Raw genomic sequence first — 27,531 nt, forward strand, 5'->3', positions numbered from 1 at the left:
ACGACTCTGTGCTTCCACTGCAGGCGGCACGGGTTAAATCCCTGGTCTGGGAATTGAGATCCTGCAAGCTGCAAGGCACAGCCAAAAAAAAAAAAAGAGGACAGAGTAACCCCTGGTTCCTGTGTGAGGCTGGGATTGGCTTGTTTAGTTCTCTGGGCTGGCAGGCAACTGGAGCCCACTACTCAGGGAGAAGCAGGAACTGTGCATGGTCTCCATGATAGAGGGCCGTTTGCTAGAGGACCTTATCTGTGGAAGCAGAATGGGAAGGGGAATTTGCAGTGAGGTCATTCGAGGCACTCTCAGTTTTACCACATATCAAGGCCATGCATGCATGCTGCATGCTTAGTCACTCAGCTGTGTCTAACTCTTTGCGACCCTCAGGACAGTAGCCCACCAGGCTCCTCTGTCCATGGGATTTCCCAGGCAAGAATACTTGAATGGGTTGCCATTTCCTTCTCCAGGGGATCTTCCCTACCCAGGGATCAAACCTCGGTTTCCTGCATTAGCAGGCAGATTCTTTACCACTGCACTATTGGGGAAGCCCATCAAGGCAATACATAATATTAATTTTAGGCCATATACCACATTCCTTTCCCCCTTCTTTCTGTTTTAAAAGACAACTGTGTAAATCAATCATGATAAATCTGTGTTGATGACATACAATGTATAAAGATATAATTTATGTGACAGTAACAGCATAAAGGAGCAGGGAGAGAATGGAGCGTTCTTGGAGCAAAGTTCTTAAATAATGTTGAAATGAATTTGGTATTAATTTTGGTTGGTTTTTATAAATTAATATACTAATTGCAACCCCCAGGGAAGCCACTAAAAATAACTGAAAATATAGTAAAAGAAACAAGGTAATAAAAATGGTAGAGTAGAAAATAAATCACTTAACCCAAAAGAAGGCAGTAATGGAGAAACTGATGAATAAAAAAGATGTGAAACATAGAAAACAAATAGCAAAATAGCAGACATAAATCCTACCTTTTGCTAATTACATTAAATTCAAATAGATTAAACACTACAATCAAAAGGCAGAAATTGGAAAAATGGATAAAAAAGCATGATCCGATTATATGCGGTCTACAAGAGACATACTTTGGATTCAAAGACACAATTAAGTTAGTTAAAATTAAAAGGATGAAAAAGGACATATCATGAAAACAGTAACCAAGAGAGAGTTGATATACTAATATAAAAAAATAAACTTTAAGACAAAAATTGTTACAAGAGACAAGGAAGGACATTTTATAATGATAATAGGGTCACTAATTCAGGGAGCTATAACAATTATAAATATATACATACGAACAAACACCCCCACCAAAATATATGAAGCAAAACCTGAGAGAATTATAGGGAGAAATAGACAATGCAACAGTTATAGTTGAGGACATTACTACTGATCTTCGAGAAATTTTTTTAAAGGCATATGATGAACAAATGTATGCCAACAAATTAGATAACATAGATGAAATGGACAAATTTCTAGAAAGACACAAGTTAGCAAAATTGATTCAAGAAGAAATAGTCTGAATAGACCAATACAAGTAAGATGATTCAATCAGCAATCAAAAATTCCCGCATACACTCACAGACACAAAAAGCCCAGACCAGATAGCTTCCCTCTCAAATTCTACCAAGCCTTTAAGGAAGAATTAATACCAATCCTCTGCTCAAGCCAAAAACCTAGAAATCTTCATTGACTCTTCAGTTTTCATCACCCCGCCCCCACCAGGTATCCCAAGTGCTTAGCACATTTTTGTTGTTGCTCAGTCGCTAAGTCGTGTCCAACTCTTAGCAGATAGTAGGCATGTGTTTATTTATTCAGTGAATATTGCATTCTTACCATAGTCCAGGTATCGTTCTAGGCGTTAGACCTACAATAGCAAACAAAACAAGTCCCTGACCTCATGGGATTTACATCCTAGAGAATGAATGAGTAAATCTTTTAATACTTAAATCAGGCACCACTTCTCCCCTCCCTTCTTGGTCCTCTTTCAGAATCCAGCATAAATCTTCTTTATCATTCCTTTTAGTTTCCTGTGCTGAAATTATATATATATCATATATGATATATATAGGGGGCTTCCCTTGTGTCTGAGCTGGTAAAGAATCCACCTGCAATGCAGGAGACCTGGGTTCGATCCCTGGATTGGGAAGATCCCCTGGAGAAGGGAAAGGCTACCCACTCCAGTATTCTGGCCTGGAGAATTCCATGGATTGTATAGTCCATGGGGTCGCAAAGAGTCGGATACAACTGAGTGACTTTCACTTACTTGCTGCTGCTGCTAAGTCACTTCAGTCATGTCCGACTCTGTGCAACCCCATAAACGGCAGTCCACTAGGCTCCCCCGTCCCTGGGATTCTCCAGGCAAGAACAATACTTTCACTTACCTACTTATACATATATTTACACACCTCTCTCTGCCCACTTAACTGTGAACTCATTAAAGGAATCCCTGGCAGTTCAATTGACTCTTGCTTTCACTGCCAGGGACTGGATTCAATCCTTGGTCCAGGAACTAAGATCCTTACAAGCTGTATGGGGAACTAACAAAACAAAAACCAACCAAACTGAAAAAACCAAACTAAACCAAACCAAACAAAACAAAAAACTGCAAACTCCTTGAAGGAAGGATCTTATTTATTTTTTGAATCTTAATTATTTCTAGGACCTGGTACATAGCAGGGGCGTCCCTGGTGGCTCAGATGGTAAAGAATCTGCCTCAATGCAAGTGCTCAAAATAGTCAAGATGTTTTCTAACTGTGAATACAATGTCTACCTTCTCCAGTTCAATTCTGCCTCTAGACCGTCTCACACACATCCACTGCTTGATGGGGCCAGGAACACTGGCCTCTGCTTTCTTAGTTTTCAGATTCATTTCATACATAGGACCCTGGGGTGGTGCCTTGGGGAAGCCTGGGGTCCTTGCAACTTCTGGTGGAGAAGAGCCTGCTCAGCATTACTTTGAGTTTAGAGAGGGTTGTTACAGCCTTAACTTTGATTCCTTTTCATTCTAAAAGGCTACCATTTCCACTGTAAACCGGGCCTTAATAATTCCAAGCACTTCCCCTGTGCTGGGTCAGGTCCCTGTGGTGATTCTGGGGTACACCCTGGAGGGGTTAAGTGGAGGCTTTTCAAACTTAGGAAACAAACAGCAGCAAGAAAGTGTGACTAGCTCCTTCAACCTGGCTCTACTACCGAGAAAACTTCTCAAACCACAGGTCCTGGTGAGGACGGCCCAGCACAGTCAGCTTGGGTGGAAGGCACACCATGGCATTTGAGTGGCAGCACATGGCAGTCAGGGGCTTCCCTGGTGGTTAGGTTGGTAAAGAACCCACCTACCAATGCAGGAGATGCAAGAGACGAGGGTTGCATTCTCTGGGTCTGGAAGATCCTCTGGAGAAGGAAACAGCAACCTGCTCCAGTATTCTTGCCTGGAGAATTCCATGGACAGAGGAGCTTGGCAGGCTACAGTCCATGGGGTGGCAAAGAGTCGGACACGACCGATTGCATATGCACGCAGACACACACACATCACCTAGGTATCTGCTGCATTTCCTACCTTTTAGGGAGTATAATACTGACTACAGGGACTTCCCTGACGGTCCAGTGGTTAAGACTCTGGGCTTCCAATGCAAAGGGTGTGGGTTCAATCCCTAGCTGGGGAACTAAGATCACAAAGGCTGTATCGTGTAGCCAAAAACATGTTAGAAAAATCATTTAAAAAAATACTGACTACAGAATTTCTGCAAGTCAGTATCATGGCCTCTGTGCTTCTGATGAGAAAATAGGCAAAGAAGGGTTAATTAGACCAAGGAGAGACCATTTTCATTTTGCTTAAGCCTTGAGAACACCTGTGGGAGGAGTGGAGGGACGCACGCTTGCATGTCTGAGTGTGCTGGAGGAAGCTGTCAGGGAAGGCCTTGAAGCTGCTGGGGGGAGCACTGAGAATGATGGATCTGAGAGGCTCTGGGGATGGAGAATAATGATAGGAGTGGGTTAAAGGAGGTGACAGGGAAGACCCCCGGGGGCAGGCAGGAGGCTGACAGTAAAGGTCTTCTGAGTGGCGAGGAGCTGACAATCTGAAAGAAGTGACCCCACATAGAGCCATAGAAGGGCTGCTGCTGTTTGCTGCATTTCCTTACTAGTTGAGCCAGCGTCCTAGCTGGCCCCCCCCGCCCCCGCTGGGCTGGACTAATAATGTACGTGCCCCACTACAATGCCAACACATCAAACAAGCCACCATTAGAACAGGATCATTTTCCTCCAGGCAGCTGCTTGCTGCAATCATTCTGCTGATTAAATTTCATTCTGGAAAGTACTGCACAGACATTAATCAGGTGTCAGAGCCACTCCATCCTATAGAGCCAAAGCCTCTCTGACCTTTAAAAATACACCAAACAGTTGCTAGAACACAGGCGTGCCCACAGAAATCTATGCTGTTCTCGCCCCCATTCCAACCCATCTTCCTCTCCCCTGGAGACAGAAAAGGGAAACAGAGACCTTTCTTCCACTTTAGCCTGGGGAAGTCTGGTCAGCCTTCCATCCTGGGGAGCCAGCAACCCCCTCCATATGTGGGTTTAAAGGTCTGGAAGGGATTCCCCATCTCAAAATAGCTTCCCCACTGGCCCACTCCACAACCTGACATTTTCACCCTCATAAGCACTCCTCCTGGAGTACAACCCATTTAAGTATTCTTGTGGGGAGAATCACATAGACAGGGGAGCCTGGAGGCCAAAGTCCATAGGGTCGCAAAGAGTCAGACACGAACTCATGAAAATAGATTTGAAAGTCGCTGAGAATAACGACAGAGAAGGCAATGGCACCCCACTCCAGTACTCTTGCCTGGAAAATTCCATGGGTGGAGGAGCCTGGTGGGCTTCAGTCCACGGGGTCACTAAGAGTCGGACACGACTGAGAGACTTCACTTTCACTTTTCACTTTGATGCATTGGAGAAGGAAATGGCAACCCACTCCAGTGTTCTTGCCTGGAGAATCCCAGGGATGGTGGAGCCTGGTGGGCTGCCGTCTATGGGGTCGCACAGAGTCACACGACTGAAGCGACTTAGCAGCAGCAGCAGCAGCAGCAAGCACTCCTCCCAGTTAAAACACTGTAGTCTCCAGAAATCCCCCATCTAAACAAAATAAAATCAAATTGGTTTATCTGGAAGAGAGAATCCATAAGTAATAACAGCACCTCACAATCACAGAACACTGTTCCTTGCTTTCAGTGGCCTTTTCCCTACACTACCTCGTTTCATCTCTACATCAACCCTGAGAAGATGTTAGTACTAGCCCCATCTTGCAGATGTCAAAATTGGGGCTCAGAGAGATTAATTGATTTGATCAAAAGCCGAGGGCTAGGAAATGGTCTCTTGATGCCAACTGTTAAGCGCTCTCTGTCATGCTAACACAAATGAACACTGGCAACTGAGAGTTCTGAAAAGAAATGTGTTCTGATGGGGGTGCAGGCTGAGGTCGCCTCCAAGGAGGGTGGCTCTTTCTAGGGCCTGCAAGCCACCAGAAGGTTAGTGGAGACAATGAGCACCTGGGCATAGTGGAGAGACATGGGGAGGGGAGAAAGGTGGAAAGCAGTCTGCTGCTGCTGCTGCTGCTGCTAAGTCGCTTCAGTCGTGTCCGACTCTGTGGGACCCCATAGACAGCAGCCCACCAGGCTCCCCCGTCCCTGGGATTCTCCAGGCAAGAACACTGGAGTGGGTTGCCATTGCCTTCTCCAGGAAAGCAGTCGGGTCTCCCTCAGTTCAGATATTACTATTACTGTTCTCCTATTTCTTCCCCCCAGGCCAGTCGGTGGCAAAGAAAGTGCCTTATATCTCATTGGATCTTCCTGCCAGAAGTAGTAGAGAGATGCTGGATAGAAGTGGGTGAGGGAAGGTCACATATTTGTGTCCCCCTGTGTTGGGCCGCAGTGCCCACTCCGGTCCAGGGCGTTAGTATGAAGATAGAGCATTATGACACTGTCAGTAATGCAAGACAGTGCCCTGTCCTTAAAGCATAATGTCATTTAAAATGCGGTGTGTAGTAGACTGCAGCTTAATTGGAAAGGATGCCTTAGACCGTTCGGGATGCTACAGAACATTTGGCATGGCCATTAAAAACTGTTCTCCAGAGCCCAGGAAACTAATTGCAAATGCTTAGGTAATGCACAGTTGATGGAAAGAAGATTCCCCCTAAAGTTGATTCCATGGTATATACACAGGGATGTTTATTGCATTATTGCTTGTAACTACAAAAAACTGGATCTAAATGAACTGTCCAACCAAGGGGACTTGGTTAAATAAGTCTGAAGCATTCCCATGATGGAATGTTACACAGTTGCTAAAAAAATAAGGGAAACCTATATATACTGACATGGAACATGCCCATGAAATAATATTGGGCTTTTAAAAAAAGTAAGTTGCAGAATAATATTTATAGTTTGGCTCCATTTTTGTTCACTGTGTGTGTAATTCTCTGTGTGTGTGCCTATTCTTGTATACACATAAGAAAAGTGGAAACACACACCAGACTTTTAATAGAAGTTACCTCTGAAGAGTGAGACTGGGGAGGAAAAGAATTTCACTTTTTAATTTATACAAATTGCTGTGTTGTTCAAAATTTAGATTCATATTTCACTTTTGCAATTGTTGGGTGTTTATTAAAGGAAGTCAACGTTTATTGAGCCCCCTCCTCGTTACAGTAGGATCTGAGGATCTGACAGAGCTGAGAGGCAGGCATGGAGTTAAGGGCAGTTTACCTTCAACAGAACTTGCTACAGGTCTAACTGAACTACAGAGCTGTATTTCTTTTAAACAGTAAGACCATAAAATACAACTTTACTAAGGGTATCCTTTCTAATAAACAAAGCTGCTCATTTTAACCTCTTTCTAGGCTATCTCTCCCTCAAATTCCCACTGCCCCACCTTACCCCAGGCAGTGTTCCTCTTCTTTTCCCAGACAGGTCAGTCTTCCAGAAAGCTGTTCCTTTCAGGCAATCCACAGAGTAGACAGCCCCCTACCGGTATAATTTCCAGGGCATAGAAAGACCTGGATCAGAAAAAGTACTTGCCACCTGCCAGCATCAACAAGCTTTAATCACAAAATGAAAAAGAAGCACACATTCCCTTTAGAGAGGTGACACGTTGCCTGAAACTTGCACCCAGGCAAGGAAGACTGAAAGCAGAGCAGTGCGTGTGTGTGTCTGTGTGTGTGGGTGTGTGTGTGTATGAGGGAGAACCAAAGTGAGTCCTGAGTGGCCCAACCACACACTGCAGGAAGGACAGGGTGCAATTTATGAAACATTCACCTGTTCAATTTGTTTATAAAATAGAATCTGGAGGGTTTGGGAGGCTAATTGTAATAGTGCAATTTATGAAACATTCACCTGTTCAATTTGTTTATAAAATAGGATCTGGAGGGTTTGGGAGGCTAACTGTAATAAGAATACATGCTCACTGAATATATTTGAAAGATACAGAAAAGTATAAAGAAGCAGGTACTCGCCTGAATCCCACCTCCCAGAGGTAACTACAGTGAATGTTTATGACTTTCCTTCTAGTCATTTTGCCCTGCATATAGATGCAATTTTAAACAAAATCGGGATCAAACTAAGCATGCAGTTGTTAACCTATGTGTTCACTCATTATTATAGATATTTCTATGTCCTTAATATTTGAAACAGCTTTGATACTGGGTTGGCCAAAAAGCTCATTCAGATTTTTCCATCTGATGGTACAGAAAACACTAATGACCTTTTTGGCCATTTCATTCATTATATAACATGTGCATCCTATGGCTGTGGTATCACCTGGTTAATCTTTCCCCTAAATTTGGGCATTTCAGGTTTTTTCCCCCAGTTTTCCTCCTTATTATAAATAATATTGCCACAGACATCCTTGCACATAAATCTCAGTCCAGATTTCTCTTTCCTTAGTACAGATTCCCAGAAGTGGAATTACTGGGTCACAGAGTGTAAACATTTTCAAAGGCTCTGTGGAGCAGTTTGAATTGGGAGCAAATCTATTGCTTCCCAGAAAACACTGAACACAGAAATCCTCTCCAGTCCAAACCTGAACAAAGCAGTTGGACACACACGCCCCCGCCTGCGACAATGCCACATCTAATTAGGTGTTTAATGAATGTTTTTTGATGGGGATAAGGGAAAAGGATGTACTGAGCTCTGTAATTAATTAGAGGAAGGAAACAAGGCAGTTACAGCTTCACTAAATCCTATTTGATGCTCCCGACCAACTACCATCTCTGGCAGGTAAACCAGGGCACCCAAACCGTGAAACCCACCAAACAATCCCCCAACCCATTTCTGTGGGCTTGAGGCCACTCGACTTCATCTCCTGCCCCTTCTTCCTGATCAGAAAACAATATGTATGGTGAATTTTTCTGTATGGATTTTTCCTTCAGTAAATAGTTTACAGTATAAAATATGTTAATTATGTTTACTCACTGACTGATCTCATTCTAACCTTAACATTCTGTGATTATTAACCTCTGTCACATTTATTCTAAAATTCAAAAAAGCATTATCGGCCTTTTTGAATATCAAGATTTCCCCAGTGTATTCACGGCTGCATGCCTTATTGTTCTCTGTTTTAGGCCTTTGAATTGGGAAAACGTGAAATTCTGTGGAAAAAACCACTAGGTTTTAAAAAGTAACTACCTTCTTTCTGTAGGAAGAAACAGGTTGTTTGTTCTTCAGAACATTCTTATTAAGAATTTACTAGAAGTACATATACCTGTATCATTTTTTATGCTTTTGGTAATGTTTCCAAACCACCTACTTTGAAATCAGAATCATTTTTTTATATTCATTTTCATATAATTCTCTTGATACTCTTCACCACACATTAGTGATCAGAAGTGAGATGTAATTTCCATTCCCTGCCCATAAGAGCTAAGTAGGTGTAGTAATATAAATTGAAGGGATTTTATTGTGCAAGGATGGACTGTTATTAGGCTTGACTGAAGATGAACTTTGATGTGGTATATTGGAATGCTACTAAATGCAGCTTACAATGCCTAACAAAAGATATATTATCTTATTATTGAGAAAGTTTACTTTTTAAAACGAGTATTTAACTCTCAAAACAAACAAAAGTAAAAGTATGCACGGAGAAAAAACTCAGGAAAGATGCATTCCAACTTGCTATCTCTGGGGAGTAGAATTGTGGGGGAGGGGGTAATTTATCTCTGCAGTTTGGAGAATATTTAGTGTTATGTTTTATTTCAGGAAGCAGAAAAAGCTAGGGGATAACAAGTGCCACAGGTATACAGGATGTAAATTACCCCCTCTCCCACAATCCTACTCCCCAGAGACATATGTATACGTACGGCCGATTCATATTGATGTATGGCAAAAATCATCACAATATTGTAAAGCAATTATCCTTCAGTTAAAATCAATCAATTTAAAAAGTGCTATATATTCAACAAATATCTAAGTTCCTACTTCATACCAGGCATAACTAAGAGATCATTATAGAAATTTTGAAAGCTGTAAAAAAGACATTGGGTATGTGTGAAGGAGAACAAACGTGAAAATAAGGAAAGGACTGAGCAGTTGTTTCTAAGCTACTTGTGGACTGGGACACTTGCTGCCCTCTGGGCCTGCCCTCCACCTCTTGCTCCTACATCTGTGGTTCCCTGTGGACACCTGCTGCCCAGCTGAACCCCAGGTTGGCTTCTTGACTGGTCCTTCTGGTCGCTGACTGTAACCAGGTGTGTCTTAAGTGCTAAAACATCTCCTTTGCAAGGTAAAGCCACAAGGGTGGGGATCCAGGCACTTTCACATGCTAATGATGGGAATGTATTTACTAAAAATATTTTGGAGGGAAATTTAGCAATATGTATTAAAAACCTTGAATATATTCAGCCTTAACGATCAAAATCAGAATAGTGGTTGCATCTAGAAAGGTTACTGGCTGGAAAGGGGGCTAAAGGGAGTCATCTGAGATGCTGGAACGGTTCGACATCTTGATCTGGGTGGTGGTGACAAGGGCATATTTATGTAAAAATTCATTAATAGGTACACTTTGGGCCTGTGCACTTTACTGTATGTTGATAAACATGTTTTAATTGGGAAATAAACATTTGAAACTTTGAAACCAACAATTCCACTGTAATGTTGTATCCCATGGTAATAAAGATGCCAATAGTTAGTTCACTGTGTTATTTATAATGTTGAAAATTAGATACCTCTAAAGTATTGCCGGGAGAAATACCAATAACCTCAGATATGCAGATGACAACACTCTTATGGCAGAAAGCAAAGAGGAGCTAAAGAGCCTCTTGATGAAAGTGAAAGAGGAGAGTGAACAAGCTGGCTTAAAAGTCAACATTCAAAAAACTAAGATCATGGCATCCAGCTCCATCACTTCATGGCAAATAGTTGGGAAACAGTGGAAACAGTGACATACTTTATTTTGGGGGGCTCCAAAATCACTGCAGATGGTGACCTCAGCCATGAAATAAAAAGATGTTTACCCCTTGGAAGAACAGTTATGACCAACCTAGACATCATATTAAAAAGCAGAGACATTACTTTGCTGACAAAGGTCCATCTAGTCAAAGCTATGGTTTTTCCAGTAGTCATGTATGGATGTGAGAGTTGGACTGTGAAGAAAGCTGAGTGCTCAAGAATTGATGCGTTTGAACTGTGGTGTTGGAGAAGACTCTTGAGAGTCCCTTGGACTGCAAGGAGATCCAACCAGTCAATCCTAAAGGAAATCAGTCCTGAATATTCATTGGAAGGACTGATGCTGAAGCTAAGGCTCCAACACTTTGGCCACCTGATGTGAAGGACTGACTTCTGGAAAAGACCCTGATGCTGGGAAAGAATGAAGGCAGGGGGAGAAGGGGACGACAGCGGGTGAGATGGTTGGATGGCATCACCGACTCAATGGGCACGAGTTTGAGTAAGCTCTGGGAATTGGTGATGGACAGGGAAGCCTGACATGCTGCAGTCCATGGAGTCGCAAAGAGTTGGATACAACTGAGAGACTGAACTGAAAATATCCCATAGCAGGGAATGATAAATAAATGATGTTCCATCCATTTAAAATCATGTCATCCAGGAAAAGAGACACTGATGTATAGAACAGTCTTATGGACTCTATGGGAGAGGGAGAGGGTGGGAAGATTTGGGAGAATGGCATTGAAACATGTAAAATATCATGTATGAAACGAGATGCCAGTCCAGGTTCGATGCACGATACTCGATGCTTGGGGCTAGAGCACTGGGACGACCCAGAGGGATGGTGTGGGGAGGAAGGAGGGAGGAGGGCTCTGGATGGGGAACACATGTATACCTGTGGTGGATTCATTTTGATATTTGGCAAAACTAATACAATTAGGTAAAGTTTAAAAATAAAATAAAATTTAAAAAAAATTAAAAAAAGAAAGAGAAAAAAAAATAAAATCATGTCATCAAAAATTTCTTACTGGTACTGGAAAACACTAATGAGACAGTGTTTGGTAACTGATGCAGGTCACAGAATAGGAAGGAAACAATAACAAAGTAAAGACAAGTACCAGCTTTGTTTCCTGGTGCTGTGGTGATTTTCCTGGTATGGAAAGAAAATTACCAGCTAATGATGGGAACCAGTCGTGCTTTGTTGGCGAAATAACACCATCAACCGTGTTCTCCTCTGATTTATCTGTTTTCAGTACAGGCACTGGGTACTAGATATTGACCTGTGGTAGTCTGGGTGGACACAACTCTGGCATCAATTAGAGATGCTTGGATTCTTTCAGGTTCTCCTTTATTTTGAAGCTCCTTTCTTATCCTTGATCAACTCATGTCTGGAGCTGAGAGGTAGATGGTGCTAACCATGGCAGAGAGGGAATGGTTAGGGTGTAAATATGTATGTGTATGTGTGTGTGTCTGTGCATTTGTGAATACTGGTGTTGCCACTATTCCAAATATGCATAGATGCATATATGTGTATGTACACATGCAGACATCTAGTCTACATCCCCAAATTTGGAATCATGAAGGTACTATAGCAATTTAGTATTGGAGTGGGTTGCCATTTCCTTCTCCAAGTACCCAGTCAAACTGATCATCAAAATAAGGAAGTGATGGAGTGCTATGGCTATTCCCAGAGTGAACATGTTAGAGGCAGGGCGCCACCTGGCATTTTTCTAGTGGTTGGAAGGCTTTTGGGGAGCACGCTTATCATTGGTTTGAAGGAGAAGAGAGAAGCAGGCTGCAGCCCCACTGGCAAAAGTCTCCTCATGCTCCTCAGTTTGCAACCCAGGGCAACACTGTATGCTTGATTAAGCTTGCAACGAAAAGGATTTATTTTAAGCCATTTTAATAATTTCTTTTTTATCAGAACCTAACCAAGCAGTTTTATAGTAGCCTTCATTAGCATGAAAGACATGTTCCTTCATCTAGGCAGCTTGCCTATTGGTAAATTTTACTATGAGCTGATGTATGTAGAAAACCCACAAATGTTTTGACAGGAAGAAAATCAGAATAGAGCCCATGAAAAATCGCCTCTTGCTTTTTAATTGTCCAGCTCATTCTGAGTTAAAACAAACTTTCTTTTGGAGGAAAGGGGGTCCCTGTGCCAGGCTCAGCTGAAATGTGTGTGTGTGTGTGTGTGTGTGTTTTCGATTTCCCATTCTAGTCCCTCCACTTATGGCAGGTCCTCTGAGCAAACCAGCCCAGCATCTCCGGGGAGAAGACTGCTACTACTCTCTGAGCTGCCGCAGCTGCTGCTATTGTCACTGCTGCTGGTCTCCAAGTCATTTTTAACTTGACTGAGAGCCTGCTGTGTTCCAAGTCCCATACGGTACCCCGAGAGACAGTGTGAAGGAAATACACAGTACACTGTTCTTTGAAATAGCCAGCTTCTCTAGTATTTTCTAAAACAGTGTTTCATTTTCGCGCCAGATTCAGGAATACAGATGGTGCATAAAGCAAGGCTCACTCCCCCAATTAAAGGCACCTCCCGAGTTTCCAGCTTTGATTATAAAGGTCAAATTACATATGCCTTCTGTGTCAACTCACAGGTAATGTGCTTCTCTCTCAAGTGAAAAGACAGCATTCCATCCATTGTAACCAGCATAGTAACAAGTTCCTGTTTGGCTTCGTTAGGGCTCTCTAGCTGTATGATTGCTATTGGGGAACCCAGATCCCGGAAGAAGGTGTAAAGCTGTCTTTTCCAGCCTGTATAAAAACCTCTTCAAGGCTACTTTCAGAGCAACAAAATCAGTTAATTATGAAGTACTCCTGAGAAATCAGTGCTGGTTGCAGGAGTTCTTCCCGTTAAATCTGTGGATATTTAGAGTGGGGGAAGGAAGAGACAAGTAAACAGAACTGGAGACAAACGTGGCAGAATGTATATATGGGATTTCTCTCTGCCTTTGTGGGGCTTTTGGAGACTCTGACACATAAGCCAAACATGCTTAAGACACACACCGCTACAATCGTGGGCATCCTACCTCTATCTAGGACATGAATCCCAGATTTTGAAACGGCATCTATAGCTTAGAGCTGCTAATAATACCTGACACAGCCTTCAGCCTGGCCCCTGGGGTGCCCAAGTTCTTGACAAAGGGCTCCCTTTTCAACCTTCAGGAAGCAATTCTTCTTCCTTGGGAAGATGGGAAAGGACAAGGGCCTTTGGTTCCATTTCCTGGATAAGGAAAGAAAGTAGATTAGCAAGGCAGAGCTGGAAAGAAACAGGTATTCTTCATCCCATCAACTCTCAGGAGAGTTTTATACTTGATCTGGGTATGTTTTGAGGGTACACATGGAGAGAGGGTTGTAGCAGTCATCAAGGGGAGGTGGTTGGAAGGAGGCCTGGCAAGCAGAGCCCGGGAGCTCTCACTGGGGCAGAATGAATGCCTTCAAACCTTGATTCACCCACTGCCCTCCCCTCCCTCACCTTCCACCTCCTTTGGCCACCAGGCAGATGTCTCAAGGCACACCAAGGAGACATCCTCTTGTTCTGCCATTTGGGAGATGTTAGAACCATCCTCTGGGCCAACAACAGAGTGATTCCAGCCCAAGAGCCTGATGGGGTCCGGAAGGACAGGTTGGGGGAGGACCTAGTTGTTCTCCAAGAGCAGGGACCTTCCTACTGCATCCCCAGTTTCCCTCAGCAATCCACAGTGTGTCTGTCAGCCATGACTTTCTCACTCTTGGCAAAGCTACTTGTGTTTTCATCCTGTTGCACTTTTCCAGGCTAATGAATTCTTCAGGTTTTCAACGTGCTATACACAATAGCATTTCTCTACTAGCTGTCTTAGCAGGAAGAGCACTGACCTGGGAGGCCAACCAATCTAGGTGCACATTCCACTTCTGTCACTGACTAGCTGAGTGAATACAGGAATTTTTCATCGCTTCTCTGAGACTCAGTTTTTCCATCTGTAAAATGGAGCTATTGATACCTCTTCTTCCTTCCTTGCATGGCTGCTGTGATGAGAAAATGAGATCGTTGACCTAAAAGAACCCTGAACAAAAGCACAAATTCAGGTGCTGATGCAGAGTCATATTTACTTTTGCTGAATCCACATCTAGCTTTTAGGGGGCTATTGGTTCTAGAATTCTCAGATTTGGTGAATAAGGCCGTGTTCCCTCACTCCATCTCTGCATAATTTTATACACTCTAGTCACATCCCTTCCCAGCCTTTATCTTTCTAGACTGAAGAGTCTGCATTTGTTTAATCTATCTTCATATGGCAACCCCCTCCACCCTCCTCCATCCCCTTGATTATAGAGTGGCCCTTCTCTGGATCATCTCCAGCTCCATTATGTCATTCTGGAAGCACTAAGACCAAACCTGCACAAATGTGCGTGTGTGTGTGTGTGTGTGTGTGTGTGTTCTCAGCTCTGAACCTCTTACTCTGCCCCTTCCCCAATTATAAATCCTAGAACAGGATGCTAGTCCAAGACCCTCTCTCCAAAGTACAGAGAAGGCCACTCAGCCCCAGGCTGTAGCCTCCCCCTCTTTCTCTACGCAGTCCTGGCCCCAAGGGGCTAAAACGGCTCCCTGTCTGGCTTGGGAGGCTGGGAGGTGGATAACTAGGATGGGGGGGGAGGCCGAGGGGGAGGGAGGAGAGGGGTCTTGCGCAAGCGCACGTCGCTGCTCGGACCGCCAATGCTGCTGCCTCCCGGAGCAGAGGGAGGCAAGAGAGGAGGGAGGGAGAAGAGGGGAAGGGAGGGGGAGGAGGCACTTGGGCTGCAGCTTGCAACCGAGGCAGTCTCTCCTCAGCTCTCCGGAGGGACGGGGAGCGGCAGCCGCGGAGTAGGATGCTCTGCGGGGCGCCCTGAGCCAGGGGCGCCTGAAGCAGCTTCGGGGGCCGGGGCCACAGGGCAGCTCTCACCATGCATCAGTCCCTGACTCAGCAGCGGTCCAGCGACATGTCCCTGCCGGATTCCATGGGTAAGTCTAGCCGCCCTGCCTCGGGGCGGCGGCGGCCAGGAGTGAGTACGCTGCCCCCTGGACCGCGAGCGCCCGGGCCGCCCCGGGGAGCCAGGGGGCGGGAAGCGGGGCGAGGGAGGGGGGTCCGCGTGCCCCAGCATCGGGGTCGCGGACCCGAGCCCCAGGGGAGCGGCCGGGTAGGGACGGGGGCGACGCGCGGAGCTGCGAGAGCCCAGCTTGCGTCGGAGTATCCCTTACCGGAGTGCGGGTGTGCGCATGTTTGTGTGCGTGTGCCGACAGACTTGCAGCCGGTGGTAAATCTCAGCTGTCTGGGGGATCAAAACACTTCCCTGCAACCTGCGCCTTCGCTTTCCATTCGACGCTCCCTCTTTGCAAAGTCCCCGTCACTTCTAAGAGCTCACCACTAAAGATAATTAGAAGAAACAGGGTCCTCGCCCCCTCTCAACTCAGGCGAAGCTGGCCTGAAATTCAGAGCTGCATTGGGGGGAAGCCTGACTTGCACCTCGCTGATGGGGGGGTTTGCGCAACCCTGGGGGATGGGCAGCAGGAGGTGGGTAAGAAGGAACGGGGCGGGGGGCTGGCAGGAGGGGAATTCCTTAGGAATCTCTCAAGACAGCCCAGCTCGGCTGTCTGCAGCGGCAGGATCAACATTCCTTGAATTTGATTCCTATTTTGTTCCTAGTGCACGGAGTGTGCGTTGATTGTAAAAAAAAAAAAAAAAGGAGGGGGGAGAACGAGTGAAAGCGCAAGAAAGAGCGAGCGCGAACCCGCGCATCTTCTGAAGTCGCGCTTTTCCTCTCCGGGTGGAAGGGAAGGGGAGGGGGGGATCCACTAGCCTGATTTTGTTCAACACCTTTCCTCTTGAAAAGTGGGGGGCAGCTGCCTCCAGGCATCAACTTGGCTGCTCCTCGAAGCCGCTTTTAGGTAGTTACAAACAAACAAAAACCCCCGTCCCCCCTCAGCTGTTAGGCACCTTCCCAAGCCCTATGATTTCACTGGGCGGAGAAATTAATTTGGAGCCCAGGAGAGCGGGAGGGGATCGTCAAGCCACGATTCCACCTAATCTTCACATTCGCCTCGTATACAGTTGAACCACATCGAATCCCCGCTTTCCAACATACTTTACATTCTGCAAAATCCCTCTGTCCCTAATTATTGCCATCCAGCCTGCTCAGGTCTTCTCCAAAGAATTTGCGGGAACATCAAGGGGAGGGGGCAGGGAGAGGGCTGAACTCCCTACGTAAGCTCCCTATTGCCTGCAAAAGACTCCGTCTCAACAGAATTCGTTCACCCGAGGGGCCCCAGAAACTATCTCTTGGATGGTGGAAAGATCCGTATTTTTTAATGGTTTTGCCTATTCAGTACAAGAATTTGCTTTTTAAAAAAATTATTTTTAAGGGTGTAGTTATTTGCAACGTGGTACAAATAAGGCCAAGGGCTCAGATCCGAATCCAGAACACAGCAGTACCAGACTCTCCCCACTCCCCAGGTCTCTCTACCCGCTCCCCCCGCTCAACGCGCGCGCGTGCGCGCGCACCACCCCCCCCCCCCCCCCCCACCAAGCTCACACGCACAAAGAATGCACTCCTCACCTTGGCCAGCTGTGGCGCCAACGCAGCCCTGGCTCCTCGACGCCGGGCTGGCGTACGGGCTAGGGCCGGATGGCAGAGTGCGAGGTTCCGGCTGCGCGCATTCCCGCAGCGGCCACAACCACCTGCAAAGCCGGCAGCCCGTGCCAGCCCCTCTGCCAGTGCGGGAGTGGGCAGGTTAGGGACCCCGGGTTAGAGCGTTGCTCTTAGGCACCCTGTTGGGGAACGGGGTTGAAGAGAGTTCTTTCTTGGGCTCACAGGGGCCCTCAGCCAATCAGGCGTTTCACGAAACATCTGCGCAACAAGATGAGTGGGCTTCGCCCAGTCCAGACTCGACACTGCGGGAAAAAGAATTACAGATCCCATATGGACGTGCGAGCCAGCTCCACGCAGCCCGCTTCGTAAAGTGCGCAGACCCAAGGCGGAGCAAATTCCCGAGTCTAGTAGTAACCCTGGGTTTCCAGAGTTTGGACAGGGGAGTCTCCCCGGAGTTCCCTGGCGTAGGTCCCGCACAGCCCAGGCCTGAATCAGCGTCTGGGCTACTTCGGAGCTGCTCCCACTTACCTCAGCCCTGGCAACGCCACGTTCCCTTGCATGGGGGAGGGGAAGTGGAGGTGGGTGGGTTAGTGTTTCAGCCTCCAAGGGCAGCATTTCTGAGGGAATTCCCTCTACACGCAGGACACAACCTCAGCCAAAACAATAAAATAGAAAACACACAGACACACACTGCACCAAGGTGCCTGCACTCTACGCTTGCCGGCTGCCTAGGAATGAGCGGTAAGTCCGTGACCTGGGCGGAGCAGGCGCTTGGACGGTAATTTGACTCCGGCGCCCCTTCATGCCCCTCCCCGCAACCCCCATCTCCCTTTTGGCAACACCGCCCCCAGGCGCTAAAGCACCTCTACTGCAGCGGGGCTCACCTTCCCTTGCAAATAACACATTTGTAATTCACCGGTGGACTTGGAGGTCTCTGATCAAAGTATTGCCCGAAGCGGGGATTTCAGCACCTTTAAGGAAACGTTTGGGAGATTGGCAGAGCGTTGAGGCTCTTGCGTGGGCAGCCACCTATTTCCACGGATGCTCAAGGCTGGACTTCCTGAGACCCACCCTTGTATGGTCCAGCTGACCCAGGTAAGCAAATCCTAGTGGGTTCAAAGGTCAGCGCAAAGGATTAGCCAGTCAACAACAACCTAGTGCACAGGACAGAATTATGGGCCTCAGTCCTTGCTGCACTCTGATAGAGACTGCATCCCCTGTCATCAAGGTGGGAATCGGGAACATGTACAAGGTTATAAAAAAAAGTGAGCAGACACCATCCATCCTACCTTCTGACAACCCACACCTTGGTTCCTGTCAGATATATAATCCTGGGACTGGTGGATATCTTACGGGTTGTGGACCAGACGCACAATTACAGCATAACTGTAGCAGTTATAATGAATAGACTTCCTGAGTGAGGTAGCTAGGAACTAAGGGGCATGAAATAATGAGTGATTAAGAGGAGAGCAAGCTTGATCAAGGAGAACTTCTTGGAGGAGGTGAATTTTGAGCAGGTCTGAGAGGAAGGGAGGGACCCGGATTCAATGACCGCAGTGCAGGTGGGGGCTCTGGCCAGGGAGGGGACTGGGAGGAGAGAGAAGCTGGCTGTATTTGGAAGGGTGGAGATGGCAAATAATTGGGCCCTTCTCAAGAGCAGAGCATCTTGGTCGTCATGAATCTGGGGTGGAGGTGGGGCACTGCAGAGAGGGAGGGCTGCAGTGGTTCTGCAGGGAGGCTGCTGGGGGCGGAGGCGGGGGCAGGCAATGCCAATGACGGGATTCAGACTCTCCCACTGCTGGTGGTTGCAGGGGTGGTTGTTGTTTAAACAGAAGGATACTGGGCACCACATGGACAGGCTACTGGGAGCCAGTGGAATTGTCCCACTGGTTGGGCAGAAGGCTTTTTGTGCTGGGGAGCCCTGAGATGCACCCTATTAAAAAAAAAAACAATTCTATGAGTGTCCCTCATGTTTATTCACAGAACCCCCCCCCACCCCATAGCCTTCTTGATTAGAAAGGAAGCGATTCTGAGATGTGGCTTGTTTATTCAACAAGTACTGACTGCTCACTAGGTATCAGACACTGGTGGGCGCTGTTTTCACATACCTGAGGCTGTACTGAATGAAGTACCTCATGGTGTTTGAGGTTTTTTTGTTTGTTTGTTTGTTTTTTTTGATACACTGATTTAAAATCAGAATAAGATGTCCCTGTGTATACGGGAACATCTAAGGCCGGCCCCACAGTGTACCCTAAGAACAGAACTCTGCTTCTCCATTCTTCAATAAAACAACAGCCAGGAAAATGTCCCAAGCAGACACAAAGAGCTGTTTTGGGGAGCCTGGACCACACCATCAGAGAACAGGTGTTTCTTGCTCGAGGTAGATGTGACTTTTCAGTCAAAGTGCCTAAAAGGAAGGGTGATTCTTAACTTTTAAGAAGGATTCACCCTGCGGTTCCTTAAAATGGTCAGCTCCCTAAGTTCAGCTAGAGATAATTTCATTCTACACAATTTTAGCCCTTATAGTATAAAACAAGGGGTGACTTGGGGGAGGGTGTGAGGGGCCAGAGGATAGATATTCAACCTAGTGATGGGAGAGTTTTCTTAGGAATTTGATTCAAAGCTAATCCTATCTGGGGGCCTGGCTCCTGTGGAGCTCCAGGATCTCTGCCTGGGTTTCTCAGCTGATTGGATTTTCAATTCAAGTTCTGAAGCAGTAGAAAAAAAAACCAAAACATTTTCAAATGACACCATGTGGTTTGCTGAGTCACTTTTCTGACCTGGCTCCTATGCTTTTAAGAGTTAGAGTGATATTTGCTAAGGAGACCCAAGAGCTGTGAATAAAATCAAAAGCCAGTTGGCCAGGAAGGAGCCAGGCGAGTGATACAGCCCCAAATTTAGAAAGACCAACACCGTATACACACACTCCCCCACCTCTAGACTCTAAGGTGAAGTGTTTTCCCTGTGAGGTGTTGAGACACTTTCGTGTGTCACAAAGATACCCTTGTGTCCAGCTGTTTCCTCACTCTCTCTGGCTAGCCTGGGGTCTGGGAGGGCTCAGATGGTGTAGAAATGCAGACAGGGATGGGAGGCCATGTTGGTAAGTTTATGTTGTGTGCTTGCACACTCAGTCGTGTCTGACTCTTTGGGACCCCACCAGGCTCCTCTGTCCATGGAATTTTCCAGGTAAGAATACTGGAGTGGGTTGCCATTTCCTTATCCAGGGGATCTTCCTGACCCAGGAATTGAACCAAAGTCTCTTGTGTCCCCTGCACTGGCAGGCGAATTCTTTACCAGTAAAGTCTGTTAGAGCCCCTCTGTGGAGCCAACTAGCAGATTCACTGAGAAGCTGTCATCAAGTGGATGTGGGGACCCTGGTTTAGAGACTCATTTAAGGTCCCTGCAATCCAGAGAAAGGGTAACACACTCAGATAAACAGGAGAAATCAATCCTGCTCCCCCACCCCCAACCCTTCACAGTCCAAGCCTCCCCACTCAGCTCCTCTGATTACCAGCAGTCAGCTCCCCATTTGCCCTCTCACACGAAGGGCCCTAATAACACAGGTGTCTCCAGCTCTCCAGAGGTTTTCCCCTGGAGGCGGGACTCAGCACACACCCCCAGAGGAGCCCCATCTCCCAACTCACTTTACTTCTCCCCACAGGGTGCGACATGACGCTTTAGTCTGTGAATGCCTCTAAACACTCAGGCCACTTCTACATTTCGATGTAAAATGGTCTTAGAATAGGCCCATATTAGAACTGACCCTGATGAGTCACGTCCCTCACTTTCGAGGCTGACGTCAAGGGAGAGACCGCCAGCCCCTCCCCCCTCCCTTGGAGCCTGAGGCAAGGACCGCACTAGGGGAGAGGAGATGGATGGTGGGGCTCATCATCTTCTTCCCTCTGGGGAAGGGGCATCTGCTGGGGGCTGCAGGGCCAGCCACAGCCCCTCCCTCTCAGCACCGCCAGGCCTCCTGGGTCTCACAGGCTTTCTCGTTCCCCCCTTCCCCGCTTCCTTCATCCCCTCTCCCCTTCCTCCCTCCCAGTGGTGCAGTCTGAGCTTCAATGGCAGCCGCTTCCCGAGGCTGCAGCGAGGCCTCCCAGAATGACGGGGTCCTAGAAACAGTCCCAAGTGGCCTCTTCGGGCCCATAAATGACAGCCAAGCCACCTGGGTGGGCGACCCCGTCATAACACTCCTCTAGAGAACTGGACTCTCAGAACTAGTCCCCCAGTTGCTTATTTTTATGAGAACTCCTAGGTGGTACCTCATCCCTCCTATTTCCTGTTGAGAACCCCCTTCAAACGAGGAGTGTTGAACAGTGCTCTACTCCTTTAAAAAAATTAAATTGAAAAGCGAGTCTACATACCATTTTTCTATCTGACTTCATAAGCCTGTTTTCGAAAAAAAAAAATATTGGTTTGCCCTATCATGTCTGATAAGCACTGAGTAGAACGGGTCTCTCATCATTCGTATTTATGTCACCCTCACATAAGCCTAAACAATGTAAGCTATAATCCTCCCCATCTACCTCCCCTGGGGACTAACGGCCTCCAAACATTTACTTTATTACACACATTTGTCTTGTGGCAAATCTTGCCAACACACCATTTTAAAGTTTATACATGAGGTGGCAAATGTCAGAAATAAATGAAAAAAAAAAAAAATCCCAGTACCTGGATTGGTTCTGGTATTTACACTGAAAATGAAATTTCATATCTCCAGCTTATGAGAAAACCCTTCTTAGTTGCATATTGGCTTTAAAATATTGTCATTTAATATCTTCATAGTACGCTTTTCATTTATCATACACCTTGTAATTTGGCTTAAAAAAACACTCCACTAAGTGGGTATGACACATCTTTTATCAGATGCCAAAAGCACAAAAATGTGTTTTGTTTTTATGTAACTGGTACAGTTCCTTCTGATGTTTATTTTCAAACCGGAAATGTATATATTTTACTGTAAACGTAACCCCTGAGGACTGCACAAACCTAAAGCTCCATCTCTTCTCCATCATCCCACTCCCCAGAGATCACCCCAGTTACCAGTTGGAGTAGGGAAGGAACACCTTCCTAGTGACTTTTTTCTTTAAGTCCATCCCTTCTGCGGCCAAAATGGGCAATTTCAGTTTCTCTGTGTGCTTTCAGGAGCCTTCAATCGGAGGAAACGAAACTCCATCTATGTCACCGTGACTTTGCTCATTGTGTCCGTGTTAATTCTCACGGTGGGCCTTGCTGCAACCACCAGGACCCAGAATGTGACTGTTGGAGGTTATTACCCAGGAGTTATTGTAAGTATCAGAAGCATAGGTAGGTCTCAGCAGCTTGCTAGCTAGAGACGTTTGGTTCTACTCTGATGGCTTTCAATTCTGTTTGAGTTTCTGTGTTTGCTCAGTTTTCCTCCTTTATGTATCTGTGTTCATATAGAGAGACAACTTGGGCCTATTTAGAAGAGCACTGGACTAAGAAGAACCCTAGCTCCATGCCTAACTAGCAGTGTGATCCCGAGCAACCTCCCCTCACTCTTTGGACCTCAGTTTTCTCATCTAGGAGATGTTAGTAGTTAGCAGTGTTAACCCTAGGCTGAGGTTCTTTCCTCTGTGGGCATCTGGTTTCCTATACATAACAGAGGTCACCCGACCTTACTTGAACTCTGAGGACCCTTGCAGCTTGATAGTCTTATGACCCACAGCACACTGATCTCCAAAGTCATCCTGCCGTCCTCTCAGGAAAAATATGTGGAATATCCACTCCTAAAATATGTATACGTATTCACTTACAAAGTATATACATGTTCATAAACCTATTAAAATGGAAATTCAAAAATTAGATAAAAGTGAATGCACTTTTAATTTTTAATATCTTCATACTAACACTATAATTTCAAGGAATGATACACACTTCATATGAAGTCTCATTAAAGTTAGTGGCTATAAATCCTTATTTCAAGTAACCTACTAGATAATTTTGAATATGTGGGACTTTCTTCTCAGATATGATTGTCATTGGCATCATTGCGTTTTGAATGTACTCTCACAGGGTGGCAAAGAATTTACCCTGAGACTTCCTGTCATTTTCTCACTGTGTTACTTTATTAGGGTCATCTTCTTTGTAGTTTATCAACAGGAGTCTTTGCTCACCCCTTGTCCGTTTTGTTACCACTAGTTAAGACTAGATAAGACTATCCGGGCATACATAATCTGCCCCACCCCCAACCCCCTGCTGCTTTCAAACTGCTCTCCTCCCAAAGGATAGCTGCCTTGTCACCTGATGTTCACACCAAGGGAGGGCGCCCGTGACAGTCCGTGTGTTGAATAATTGTAATGCAAAATTTTCTATTCTTTCAGATAAACAAAAAATAGGAAAAATTTCTTTCCCTACTTGAGTGGATTGTTTTACCCATCCCCAGGCTGCATGCAATCCACTCTGGAAAGCGCTGACTTCTGCATACAAAACCTCACTGGATACTAAATCATCACATCATATATGAAATGAAATATATACCATTTTGTCAATTATACCTCAGTTGAATTGAGGAAAAAGAAAAACAAACAAAAACCTCATTTGGATCTACACATGCTACTACTGACCCCCAAAACTTAATTGAATACCAATTAAATGGCTTCTCAATTGTAACTGCTAGAGGGCGGGAAGAAAGTTAGTTAGGATGGGATTTTGTGTTTTTTTTTACATTTTAGGTTATCAGAGAGGACAGGCGAATTTGTTATTTTTTTGTCTCTCTTCTTTTTCACTCTTTTTTTTTTTGGAGTGGTGGGGGTTGCAGAGAGAAGCAAAGGAAGGGGAAGGGATTAAAGATGGATGCCTTTGACAAGCCAGCACTGTGAGTGACCAAGCCTGACGCCTGTTGCCTAGGTCACCAATTCCACAGTCAGCCTCCTCAATAGCCCTGGACTCTGGCACCCAGCTGCTGAAGGCCGCCCACCCCACTGGGGGAGTTCCTCCTTGGGCCCACAGGGCTCCCCTCAGCCAAGGGCAGGTGTCCCACAAACAGCATTTGGTGCCCTCTGCTAAGCATGTGACGTGAGAACTCACCCGGTCCACTTCCTGTGGTGAGGCAAGAAAACCAGTCGTCAGCAGAATTGGGTTTTATTTTTAAACACATGAGGGAGGGGGGAATGGAGGGGGGGGCTAAGATTGCATTTTGGTGGCTTGGGAAAGCAATTTATAGGGTCTGTGTGACTTTGTGGGCTTCAGGTAACTACATTTAGTAAGAGATTTCTGACTGCTGAGCACATACTCAAGCCAAGATTCAGACTCCCCCTGGGTGAGGGGAAGGTATTTTCCATGTCATTTAAGAGTAGCAGCTGCTATTCATGAACGGTGGCTCTAACCCTTCTCTGTAGAATATCTGCCTGTGGGTGGCTGGGTTGGAGTACATTAACAAAGGAAGGAGGGCTTGTGATTGTTACTGGAGTACCTGGTGTTCAGCTAGCACTGGGGGTTGAAGCAGTGGGAGAGAGTGTGTGTGTCTCACTGAGAGCTGACATGCAAATGTTAATCAGAGAACTGGCCTTACGGATTAACCTTAAAACGTTTGCTTTCATAGTTCCTGTAGATTGTTTCTTTAAAATAGATTTTAATTATAGAAAGTGAAGGGGGGAAGATTGCAGGTTGAACAGCTGAAAAATCCATTTGAGGTGATAGGTCAGATAATGTTATAACAGATACAATAATGACTCATACCTCTGAAAAAATAAATGCCTGAGAATCTAGATTTATTCGGGACCTGGGTGCTTTCACTAATTGAATAATTTGGTTACTAGAGAGTTATTGTATAGACTCTAAGCCAGTGGTTTCCCTACCTTGGCGTGTATTTTAAGAAACACCTGGGGGAAGTCTTAATTCAGGTGGATCGGCAGCCACTTGGAGAACTAAAGCACAATAAATAAACAATGCTTAGCAATAAAACCAGAATGAGCCAAATGTGGCATCTTTAGATTCCGCACTATCTAGTTGGCCAGTCTGAATATAAATAACTATTGTATAGATTAGGGGAAAAAAATGTCAGGTTATTTGGAACTCTGCTATTTTAGGACTCTGGTTAAATGCGTATGTGAGAATGTAAAATTTTAAAACAGACCAATTGGGGGGCAATTATTAGATTAAATGATGACTTACCATACACTTCATTTAAAAATATTGATATCTCAAGCATTGAAAAATCTAATCGTATTTATTAAACTCTAAGTCACGTGACACTTTTCTGCGGCATCTTTATTTTACCAAATGAGATGCCCTTCGACAATGAGGTGCATTCTGATAGGGTTTTAACTACTGTACCTGAACCAAAATGTGGTGTCATCATCTTAAGGCATGTGTGCAACAGGCATCTTTAAAGGTGTGCTCATCTCTACAGGCTGAACTGTATCATTTAAAAAAATTAAAACCAACCCAGAAAGACAAACTGGCTTAGGATTTTTACTGTCCTCAAATATTCAAGACATAGTCCTTTCTAGAAGAGTTCCAGTGAACTTTCTACCCAGGAGGACTAAAAAAATAATAATAATGAAATAAAATAAAACAAGAGCCTCGTTTGTATGAAGCTGGAAAAGACAAGGGAGAAAGCCCACTCCTTCTGTATAGCTCTAGCCTTAGATCCAGGAGAACGAGGCCTCCAAATGTGTTTCCCATGCAACCCCCAAGATGGAGTTGGCCACCTGATCAGTGCTAAAAGTCTCTCATGCCAACATCTTCTCCCCTACCTGTTGTACTTCTAGGGCCCACATCCACCTGGGTTTTCTTTCAGGAAAGAAACCAGGAGTTTCTGTCCTCTTTCCCAGTCAGGGGAAGGGGAGGCTCAGTTAACTGAAAATTATATCAGAGTTCCCATGGGGGAGTAGGAGGCAGAGACAACAGGGATCATTCAAAACCATCAATAACCCAGAAATCTTCTCTAAGGCCAATGTGGCTTCAGCTTCACATGTGAATACTCTTGAAATCCAACAAAAGTTTGACTAACTGGAATGCTCAGGAAATACAAGGAGCTCTGAACAGCGGGATTTTGTGGTTTTGTAGCCACAAAATAGTTTTGTAGTCACCAGCCTAGTGGGCTGCCATCTATGGGGTCGCACAGAGTCAGACATGACTGAAGCGACTTAGCAGCAGCAGCAGCAGCATTGTGAATGAGGCAGAAATTTTTTTTACCTCTTGTTTGAAACTGTTTCTAAAATATAAGATCATGCTAAGATAAAATTCCTTGTTCAGTAAGTATGTTTCAAAGATGAGTCTTGAGTCTTGATTTGCTTGATAAGACTAGCCCTCCACTAGCTTCCTGTTGCCTCCTTAGCATTGTCATTCAAAGCTCTCTGAAGATGCCGTCAGCCTGGTCTCCCACACCTTTCTTTTCCCTAAATTGTCCATTCACAGTCCCCCGAACATTACTTGGGCTGGGACGTCCTCCCAGTGCTCTCTCTCTCTGTTTATCCAAATGTTCTTTTCTATCCTATCTTAAAGACAGCTGGCACATTTCTCAGCTACTGGGATCCATAGTTGTGTCTACCATCTTTGAACTCCCTACCTTAGATTCTTTCTACTCATAATTGTTGGAAAACTAGTCACATTCTGTTTTGTGGGATGTTGGGCTATATTCTCATTTAGCTTTGTTTATACACATCAACAATCCCTTATCTAAACCCTTGGGCCAGCTGTGTTTGCAAATTTATTTATTTTTTATATTTTAGAAAGATAATACAGTGCATCTGTCATATATTGGGTTGGCTGAAAAGTTCATTTGGGTTTTTCATAAGCATCAGAAAAATCTGAATGAACTTTTTGGCCAACCCAATATTATCTAACATCCCAGTGGAGTCTTGAGATATACCCAGTAATCAAGCATCTTCATCTTTCTACAGTAAACTGTGAATTTTTACACTAAGTAGATAAACATTATAAAATAACCTCACAGCAGTTTGAGGTCAGGCTTTGACACCAAGTTAGTTACAAAAAAGCCTTTTGGTTTTAAGAGCTTTGTTGATTTCAGGATTACAGAATGGTATTGTAGACCCATTACCTAATTATAGTTCCTTGAGGCTATCTCATTGGTCTTGGTATCGTATCCCACCTCATTTCCTGGCCTCCAAATCACAAGTCTAGTACTGAGCCTGCCAGAGTAGCTGTCCAATGAAAACTTATCAAATGATTAATCTTTTTGAGCTTTATCTCCAGGATGGGAATAGGCATGGGTGCAGTCTAAAAAGAACCCTGGAATCTGATTTTTAATGATTTGTCTTTTTTTCCCCTACAATTGGAGAGCAGCCAAAACAAAGCAAGCTGGTTATTTGTTCAGGTAATGGGGAGTCAAGATGGAGGTCCAAAGGTCTGAAACATTCCACGATTCAGTGTTCTCGAGGGAGGACCATAGAGCTTACCTCTCTGAGGCCTCTGGGGAGCAAACAGTTGATTAGACGCTGCTGCCTATTTGCAGGAAATTCTGTTGAATTTTTTCCTCCTTTGCTTTCACTGCCTC

At 45.3% G+C, this 27,531-nt stretch overlaps 1 protein-coding gene and 1 long non-coding RNA gene across 3 annotated transcripts in view; one reads left to right on the top strand and one right to left on the bottom strand.

Moving 5' to 3' along the window:
- Nucleotides 1-5,007: 5,007 nt before the first annotated feature.
- On the bottom strand, nt 5,008-13,669 carry LOC147341519 (uncharacterized). The gene is made up of 3 exons (XR_015159842.1): nt 13,540-13,669; nt 6,939-7,025; nt 5,008-5,145 (listed from the first exon to the last, which is right to left on the bottom strand). It is a non-coding gene; the product is annotated as an uncharacterized LOC147341519 (long non-coding RNA).
- Nucleotides 13,670-15,247: 1,578 nt separating this feature from the next.
- Nucleotides 15,248-27,531, top strand: part of TMEM255A (transmembrane protein 255A) — a 48,140-nt gene continuing 35,856 nt past the window's right edge. For both annotated transcript variants that reach the window (XM_086389724.1, XM_086389725.1), the window contains exons 1-2: nt 15,248-15,420; nt 22,194-22,336. In XM_086389724.1, coding sequence (XP_086245850.1) covers nt 15,363-15,420; nt 22,194-22,336 — 201 coding nt within the window. In that variant the 5' untranslated portion in view covers nt 15,248-15,362. The remainder of the gene's footprint in view (nt 15,421-22,193; nt 22,337-27,531) is intronic.

This window comes from Bos grunniens, chromosome X, assembly GCF_055505025.1.
Source record: "Bos grunniens cultivar Pamir isolate PY7600 chromosome X, Bosgru_T2T1.0, whole genome shotgun sequence".
Lineage (NCBI taxonomy): Eukaryota > Metazoa > Chordata > Mammalia > Artiodactyla > Bovidae > Bos > Bos grunniens.